Genomic DNA, 10,088 nt, shown 5'->3' on the forward strand with positions numbered 1-10,088 from the left:
TAGCACCATGCAGGCAACAGACTTTCATTTGGGAAACTCAAGGGAAGATTTTGAAGAGTAGCTTGTATTCTTGGTGGCAGTGTTTTGTTCATGGATGACATGAAGCAAAACAGTGGTCTTGCATTTGGGGCATCTTGGGTCCTCTTCTGATAGCATGATGTACATGAGGCATTGAGGGCAACCCACCAGAACCATGGATGTGGCCTTGGGGCTCTTACAGTACTCTTCTGATGAGACACATGAGCGCGGTGACATTGTTTTTGATCCAGGCGGGGAGTCGACTCGAATATTTGGCCTTGGGGGAGATAAACTCAACTTGAGATCGAATTTTGTTCCGTTTCCACTGCTCATGGTTGTCCTGGTTCGAATTAATTTCCTGCACTCTAATTGCACCTGTCTAAATTAGCAGAAAAATTAAGAACAACTTGCAAACGTCCTAAAGAACGATTGGATATATCTTATAAATGTATGATTCACTGAAATAACATGGGATCAAACAGAAATAGTTATGTTTCACGTGATCAAGAAACTTTTGCCAACCTATACAAGAGGAGAGGACGAGGCTCGTGTAATCCTATGGGTGATGGCTAGTGTGGAACATCTAAGACCATTATGTATAAGAGGAGGGCTTGAGAGGAAAGAGAGATGGGATTGTATTTGAAGCTTAATTCAATTATGGTGAGAGGTGGGGAGTGTATATATAGATCGAACAGTTGAAAAAGGATGGAGAGAGAAATGGGGAAGGAGTATTCAATTGAATTTGAAGGAGGAATGGTATAAGTTGTTAATTTGGGTCAATAACTTGTGTTAAGTATTGGTTACGCAAGTGATAACACTCAATTTATTTAGATTTATTCTCAATGCGAAAGCTATATCTTCTAAGGATAGCAACAAGACAGAGAATCTCCGAGTTAATCGAGGATAGGGAAGGGACGGAGACTGGAATGAGGCTAAGAAATCAACCTCAAACTGGGGATGGGGGATCATGCTCCTCACCCCACCTCACCCCGTCCCATTTCAAACATTGAATTATATTCGTGATAAAAATAATAAACGGGGATTGAGGCCATTTCCATTCCAAACTCGTCCACTTGTCATTCCTAATCTCTACTCAATGTCGTTGCACGATTTCACTATACCTAAGTAAAAGAAAGATCACACTATTTTCTTATTTTGACTCATTCCTCTTTGCTTTCTGCTTATACAAAAAATTAAAAAAATAAAATAGAAGGAGCTTCATCTTAACACCCTTTATATTGGATGAAATATTAAGACAATCTAATACATGTGCAAATTTATCAAAGTATTCCTGTAATACTTCTAAAAATCACTTTGATGTGCGCTCGTCGACCTTCCAATAAATTCGAATCGCAATCCAAGGAAAAATGTATAGTATAATTAGTCTTTTGTAACATTTAACTAGTTGAATTTGTATATGTGAGTGGGTGGTTTTGGCCGGTGGGTTGAGAATTCTTAAGGATACAGGCAAAAAAAAAAAATAATAATAATAATAATAAAGAAGAAGAAGAAGGGAAAATTCTAACCAGCTTTGAATGCTAAACTAAGATATCTCTTTTGAATTTTGAAGTCCAAGATTTACTATATATATAAACACGCTTAATTTTCAAAATGCATACGTAATGTCAAATGTGGTTGTTGGCCTCCATGAAATTATTGAGTATTTCTCACTAGCGGATATTAACCATGATGTTAGCATCATTGCTTGTCAAACGGCCCCATGTTACCATTTATTGCGATTTATTATGTTTGCTGAACTTCGATGATAACATTTTGAATACAAAAGTCAAGTAGAAATGAAGCAACAATTGAACAATTAAATACATTATCTAAGATTTTAATATGTTAGGCAACGAAATTTGACCATTCTGTGATGATAGTGTAACATATTACTTCATCTAAAACTTAGGTTATTAAAGCGTGAATAATCTATTTATTGGATAAAACCTTTTTAATCGTTGCTAAAATTGCTTTTACAATGATGACGCGAGTAAAAATGCAAGTCGAGGAGATAATTGGGAAGCAACATTGGTCATGCAGACATATATGCATGTAGTTTAAAATAAAGAGTGTTCTTTTTGTTTAAAGTTCTGGTATCTATATCCTTCTCCTTGCTTGTCAACTTTGTATATAGAGTAATTAATGTGTTCTTATCTACTTGTCTAACTATTCAACAAATTTCCTCTCTTGTGCTCTACATTTCAACCAAGGAACAAAATTAGTGCTCCTTGTTGAACAAAATTATTCATTTAGATATTAGTTCAACAACTGATCTAGGAAAGCAACTTCAACTTTGGTGTAGAATTTGACAATCAAGACTAGGGATGTCAATTCGACTAGTTGGCTCAAGCGGCCCGTGACTATCAAAAAAAAGTTCGAGCCTGCTCGGCTCATAGGTCATTGGAATCAAGCAAAGGCTCAGGCCAAGCCTCATTTTTTAGTATTGGCTTGTGTTGATCACTAACATGGGCTTTTTGGCCCGTGTCAAATACCTTTGAAAAAATATATATAGAATTTCAGCAAAAAAAAAAAAAAAGGCTCAGTTCGACAAGGTTGAACTATTGAAGAGTGTTTGGGAGCCATTAATTTTGGCCAAAAATTAATTATTGGACCATTAGCAATTATTTGTATGACACCGCATGTGAAGTACCCAGAGACAACGGCTGTATCTTTTCCATAAACTGCCATTTCAATAGATTTTAGGCACAATTTGACTTGTTCTGATTTTTTATAAGTACAAAGGGTAAAGTTGGAATTTTATACCATTTGAATTCAAATAACAATAAACAATAGTGTGTAGGTCCCACGTTGACATGACGGAAAAAATGCATTTTGGATAAAAATGGATGTCAAACGGTATATGTGACTCAATTAGAATGTCCACAATTTGTATGTCCATAATGGGCTAGCCAAATAGTAAATATGATGTGAAAATCCTAAAATCTTGAATTTTCTGATTTTTTATAAGTACAAAGGGTAAAGTTGGAATTTTATACCATTTGAATTCAAATAACAATAAACAATAGTGTGTAGGTCCCACGTTGACATGACGGAAAAAATGCATTTTGGATAAAAATGGATGTCAAACGGTATATGTGACTCAATTAGAATGTCCACAATTTGTATGTCCATAATGGGCTAGCCAAATAGTAAATATGATGTGAAAATCCTAAAATCTTGAATTTAAATTATTTCGAGGTCACAAGTCAAAAATTTTACAGGTCACAGTTTATTTCATTGATCACAGATGAAAAATTTATAAGTCACAGTTTATCTATCGATCACATATTTTCGAATTTGTTGGTCACAATTATCAAATTTTAAGATCACGAGTAATCAAATAGTCAGTCACGGGACAAATAGTTGGTCACATTACATACCACCACCACCTCCACTGCCACTTTCCACCATCTTCACCGTGTCACTGCTACCGACCACCATCTCGCGGTCGACACTATCACCACCACCACCAGTTCCAATAACGACCCAATTCCCTCGACACAACCAAAACACCATCCACCACCATTCCAACAACAACAAAAAACCACCAACATCACCACTACCCCAACACCGCACCACCACCACTCCATTACCACCACCAATACCATAGCACCAACACTGCCAGAGGCACCGCACATAGTACCAACAACACCATTGTACATACCACCACAAGCAGTGGCGCAGCACATCTTCTTTGCAGAGGAAAAGTGGGGGCGCAAACATCAACACCTCACCTGCAAAACTGTTACCGCACATCTTCGATCTGAACAACTGCCACCAATATGATCAACACCACCACCATCGTCCACCGCCCCCAACACCTCACCTGCAAAACTGGTTGCCACCACCAAGACCAAGACCAAGACCATCAACATCGTCCATCGCCACCAACACCATCAACATCTTCGCATGGCGTACCTTAGGTGGAGATCCTCACAACAGCGATGTTCTTGGGGACCTCTTGAGGACGGTGTCGCTCAGGTCGTCTTCGCGCCTTTTGCAGAAGGCGCTGATTTTCTTATAGCGGCGCCAGTGATGGCGAGTGGTGAGAGAGGAGAGACGGATCTTGATCTAGGGTTTAGAATAAAATTGGGATGAATTGAAATAGGATCGAATTATTTTATATTAATAGTAATATTATTAATAATTGAATTAACACCTGAATTCTGAATAACAAATTTTCCAACATGATTTTTGCATTCTGATCTTTAAATGCCTGAAATCTTGTAATTTCCCTTTGGACAATATCTCAGAAAGAGTTAAAATCCCCGCAGCGCAAGAACAATCCCAAAAAGTTGAAGTTCCTTGGTCTTATTTGCTCAAGCTCTACTTTTTTTTATTATAGAGTTATTTAACAGGATAATTACATTTGATGGCCACTTTTTCCATGTTTTTAATGTTGGATCCGAAGGGATTGTAATGAATGAGATTAATGATGCAATATGAAGTAGTGGAGATCACAACAAGAAATAGGATTAAAAGTAAAGAAAAACAAAGAGAGTTAATCCTGAGAAATGATGTATATTAACTGACAATATGAAAGGAAATTACAGACACAACAATAATGCTTAAATAAATTGGAAGAGAGCCTTGTATTTATAAGTCACGTTCCAAACCTTAGAAGAGTTCAAAAATGTAAGAAAATCTGTTAATATTAAGTTACAACTGCACATAGAACTTCAACCGAGAGATGATTTCCTTTCCTTATTCAACTTGGATACAATCTTCATTTTCAAGTAAAAATCAAATACACAAAACTCTTAACCATATTTGAGTCACAAAACCTAATAATCTTCACTTGACTCAAATTTTGGTACAATGAACAGAGCTCCACAAAATTTCTCCACTTGAGAAATAAATTCATTTGCATCGAAATGAAAAGGCCAATTTCCCCAACAAAGTAACCAAATCTCTCCATAGAAACCATCGTCCTCTGCATGGCGTCCATAAGCGACACTTGAACCCTACTCCCAAATTCCCAAAATTCCACCAAGAAATTAATGTTTACCAAATAGGGTCGAAGCACACCCTGTAGCAGAAAATATACAAAATGTATGAACAAAAGGCACATTGCTAGAATTGTCACCTTCAACGTCCCAAAAAGCGTTGCAGACATCACTAGCACCACAGTATCTACGCTTAATGGATCCAACCCTAGAACTAAACACAGTACAGCCACTGAAATTGGTTGTAAAGCGGAATCACCAACACTCCCTAGCAATGTTTTGAACCTACCCAAAGCCCGTCATAAGAGGTATTGTACCAAACTAAATATCCACCATGGTGCTGAACTTGTCCAAATGTCTATTAACTAGTTCTGCGCTCCCCTGCAAGATATACAACTGAGACATTCTCCGTCCCTCTAGTACAACCGGACACCCTTTCGGATCTTTAAGTCTCCACCTCCACTAGAGAATTTTTACCCTTTTGCATCTAAAGTACTAAGCAAGATGAAATTCCTTTTCAGGCCTGGAACATGTCTAACCTGATCAATTATTCTGACAGTCCTATCTCACAGCCTAACTTTGACTCGACCAATCCCAACAATACGACAAGACTGATTGTTTCCCATTATAACTCCACATTGCTGAACAGCCTCATATGTCTAAAAGAAATTTCGATTGAAATACATATGATGTGAACATCCCGAATCGAGAGTCCATTCCTCGTCAAGCCTAGATTTCACGTCAGATACCACGATCAACATTACATCTTCGTTGTTTGAAAAGTTCTCAACTATATTTGTTTTGTCTAAATCAAAGGTTACACTCCATGATATGCAGCTAAATCACTTTTAACCTGCAACTTATCGCAATCCTTTCGAATTTGTCTCTTACGTTTGCAGTAGAAGCAAAACAAATTGTTATTATTCTTCGATCTACCCTCCATCAACCACCATGAGAGACAAGAGCTTTTTCATCCCTCAATTTAGCTCCAACCAAAGACTTCAACTTCTCTTTTGAGTATAAAACATCATAGACATCGTCTATAGTCAAAATATCTCGACTATACAAAAATGGTGTTCCGAAACGATGCGTAAGAGCCAGGCATCGAACACAATGGAATCAAGGTCAGATCCTCTTCATCATACTTAACCTCCAACATCTCCAGATCTGCAACTATTTCCTTGAACACGACAATTTGGTCCTCCAATTACAATCATTCAGCCATGCGATGGGAATACAATTTTTGCTTTAAAGCTAGTTTGCTCGTGAGACTGTTATTCATGCAAAACTGTTTCAATTTCAACCACAAAGCAGCCGCTATTTTCTCCTTCAAGATATCCTGCAGAATATTGTTGGATAAATGAAGATGGATCTGCTATAAAGCCTTCTGACCCCTTCATTGTTCAATCAGCTGTCATCTTCTCAAAACTCAGCAGCACATCGTCCAAATTCAACTACGCCAAAATAGCCCTCGTCTTTACTTGACACAAAGAAAACCTTATATTGCGATCCAACAGCAGAACATCATATTTCAATATAGCTATCTCTAAAAAAATCTCAATCAATTTATGAAGAACCTGAAGCCTAGCTCTAATACCACTTGTTGGACCCTGAGAGATTGTAGTGAATGAGATTAATAACAACAATTTGAAGTAATAAAGATCACAATAAGAAACAAGATTAAAAGTAAAGAAAGGCAAAGAGAGTTAATCGCAGAGCAACGATGTATATTAACTGACAATATGAAAAAAAATTATAGAACAGCATAAAGTTTAAACAAAATTGATAGATGAGCCTTTTATTTATAAGCCATATTATAAACCCTAGAAGAGTCCTAAAAGGTAAGAAAATCTGTTAAATTATGTTCCAATTGTGCATAGAACTTCAACCAAAAGATGATTTCCTTTCCTTATTCAACTTGGATACAATCTTCCTTTCTAAGTAAAAATCAAATACACAATTTTATATGACTCCTAACCATATTTGAGTCACAAAACCTAACATTTAACCCAACAAAATCTAAAATAGAAGCCACCTATTTCTTTTCCTCTTCTGATATACTTCAGGACCACATAAATTAAGACTAATCTTGGCTTCTAAATATCTCGTCTACCTCTTACGTAGAACTCTTTTGCTTTTCGACTCAATTTGATATTATATGTTGCTTTGGCCTAGACAAGATTATAAGAATTTCAACTGCTTATTCTTAAAATCTTAACCTTGAAAAGAGTTAAATCCCCAAGGAAACTATCAGTGTAATGCTGAACAAACATGAATAATATGTTTGTTTTTTGTAGTGTCTTACCAGCAAGGAAAAATATCTTGTTATTCCAAGCTTTGATTCCAAATTGAGCTAATTGCAAATTTGAGTTCTGAGAGGCGATAATGGCGATAGGCCCTCCAAATATACAACTTTTCATTGTGACCATTTACTAAAAAATTAAAAATACTCAGCTGAGCCTCTAGGAACCTGAGTACATCTCCATGCCACAAGTTGAACGATTTCCTCTGGTTTTGCTTGACATAGGTTTTGGTTCCTGTTTCTTCAAAACACTAACATTTCTTGATTATATAGTAAGATAGATGAGAGTCCTATCATATGACATAGGTTTAAAGCTATACCTAGACACGATTCATGGATTAAGAGCATGTTGATATTTAGTTCTAAATAGCAGAGCCGGTCCTGTGGCCAGGCAAATGAGGCCTGTGCCTCAAGGCCCAGACCATAGGGGGCCTATTTTTGCTGAAAAGTTTTTTTTTTTTTTTAAATATTAGAAGAAGAAAAAGGAAAATAGTTTTTCATTAATTGTGAGATGATTGAAATATTTGTTTGTTGTTCAAATGTTAAGTTTTAAGTTGGCAATATTTTGCATAATATATCGTTTAATTTGGAATTTACTTTAATTTTGGGGAGCCTAATTTTTGGACTTTGTCTCGGGTCCGGACAAACACAGGACCGACCCTGCTAAATAGAACCGAAGATTAAATGGACAAAATTTTAACTTATTTTCGTCTTTTATTATTATTCAATGTTGTCTAGTCTTCACTAAACTTGTATTTAAATGGGACTCTCCTCCAACAACAATGAAAACTGACTCAACATCACATTGATGTGGCAAAACGAACGTGCTTATATTAGCCTCAAGAACTGCTAGTCGATAATTTTCGGTACTTGGAGAATTTGAGACCTCTTTGAGAACCTCTCCAGAACTTTGATATGCCCTTCTTGAGTCCTATATATTGAACTAAATGTTTGTGAGTCGAAGAAGTAAGGACTATTGGTTTCTCTTTTCGCCATTATGTTCGAAGCTGCTCATCTTGTTGCTCTGTATACTCATTTTCACATTGTTGTTCCGATCTCCCCTATCCATGTTCTTGTCTTTGGCACCGTTTGTACCGCTGTTGAGGATCAAGGTGATGATCCTTCTCCATCGTGGATTCGTGCCTATTTTTCAAGCATATAAGTTGAAAAGTGGGTTCAACTAAGCTTTAGTAAAACTTCATGTTTAAACAAAATTTCATTTTATTTTAAATTGAACTTCATTACAGTTCAACCAGAGTCTTACTAACTGTCAATATGACGACCGAAAAAGGTGATGTCTCCCTTATATTATTTTTTAAATATGTTGTCACAACTAGATGGTTTGGAGCTATGTTCGAAATTGTTTGTGGGTATGCTTGCTACAAGAAACTTGTGCATTTGTGTTTGATTTAATTGAAGTGAATTTGTTCTACATAATAGCAAATTTATATTGTTCGATTTTTCATTAATTTTTTTGTATTGTTATTCCAATATTATCCCTTAGGGAATAATTTCAACAAATTTAACTTTTTTAATATTATTATAATATTGTATTGTTTGGGAAAAAAAAACTTGTAATTAAGTGTCTATTTGAAAATTTTATAAATGATTTTATTAGACGAGTCTCATGAAATATGTGGACAATAATGAGTAATATTTCTTCTGTCATAAAAAGATAGGCTTATTTCCATTTTTATGCAGATTAAAAAAATGTAATTAACATAATCGAAAATATAATTTTCTCTAATATTTTTGCTCATATATTCGTACATTAAATAATTATTTAAATAGAAGTAATTCACATTTGTTGATAAAAAGGCTCATTAAATAGAGATATTAAAAAAAAAAAATCAACTATATTCTTAACAAGGAAAGTTGCTTGTAATTTAGGACAAAAGAAAAAAATAAAGCAAGTCTATCTTTATGATATGGAGGGAGTAGTTATAAATGCGATTGAAATTAATGATTGATTTTGATTAAATTTATGATCCATTCATAAATTGTTATGCAAATTGAGTGTAAGTTTTATCCATATTGGATCCTAGAGATGGTTCCAGCACTGTCTGATGGTGTTTTGTATTTAAATTTTTTTCACATGAAGTGATCTTTAAGAAATCAAAAGGTGAAATGGAGATTCGTCGTTAATATTTTAATTCCGTCAATTTCTTCTTCTTTTGAAAGTAACTTACATTATTTATATATTTTGTTTGAATAATTGAATTTGTGTGTAAGTTCCTAAAATAACAATATGATAAAAGTGAGTGATGTGTAAGTGGTTAATGGTTGTGGGAACTAAGAAATTTGTAAAGTTTGAGATCTCATTAATTAAACATAAATAAATTTAGTTAACAAACAGACAGGACCGTGGACGTGCCGGAGTGGTTATCGGGCATGACTAGAAATCATGTGGGCTCTGCCCGCGCAGGTTCGAATCCTGCCGTTCACGTATTTTTTACATGTTATCAATCCTGTATTAGTTCTCCAATCATAGTTAATATTAGGAACATGTCAAGCTTGCCTCATTTCTTAGTCGGACCAAATTTAAAGATTAAAAATAATGTTGTTTTTATTGTATTCCAGTGCTCAAATCACATATTTGTTTTATCTCGTGCTTAAAAAGGAAAACTTATTTTAATTATAAGTAACCATAAGTAGAAAAGTGAATCTATCAAGCTCTGCAACCTGTTTTATGCTTTTGTAATCTTTACAGACAAAAGAAAAAGCAGACAACAATACATGAGAGCTATCTTCCCAATATTACCACTTTTCAGTGAAATCATTGGCAATATTAGAGAGTGCATATCAAATTCTCACTTCTCTTC

The 10,088-nt window shown here is 35.3% G+C and overlaps 2 protein-coding genes and 1 non-coding gene across 3 annotated transcripts in view; 1 reads left to right on the forward strand and 2 right to left on the reverse strand.

The window, feature by feature from the left end:
- Nucleotides 1-6: 6 nt before the first annotated feature.
- Nucleotides 7-730, reverse strand: LOC111375645. Its single transcript, XM_022998501.1, has one exon. It carries the CDS (start codon nt 349-351, stop codon nt 25-27), a length of 327 nt encoding a protein of 108 aa, XP_022854269.1. The 5' UTR covers nt 352-730; the 3' UTR covers nt 7-24.
- An 8,900-nt stretch (nt 731-9,630) lies between these two features.
- TRNAS-AGA lies at nt 9,631-9,712 on the forward strand. Its single transcript has one exon. It is a non-coding gene; the product is annotated as a tRNA-Ser (tRNA).
- A 185-nt stretch (nt 9,713-9,897) lies between these two features.
- The window catches only part of LOC111375641 (type IV inositol polyphosphate 5-phosphatase 7-like), a 3,870-nt gene continuing 3,679 nt past the window's right edge, over nt 9,898-10,088 (reverse strand). Inside the window, exon 8 of the mRNA XM_022998498.1 lies at nt 9,898-9,968. Within this exon, the coding sequence (XP_022854266.1) occupies nt 9,898-9,968 (71 nt within the window). The remainder of the gene's footprint in view (nt 9,969-10,088) is intronic.

This window comes from Olea europaea, unplaced genomic scaffold (genome assembly GCF_002742605.1).
Source record: "Olea europaea var. sylvestris unplaced genomic scaffold, O_europaea_v1 scaffold1395, whole genome shotgun sequence".
In the NCBI taxonomy this organism is placed as follows: domain Eukaryota; kingdom Viridiplantae; phylum Streptophyta; class Magnoliopsida; order Lamiales; family Oleaceae; genus Olea; species Olea europaea.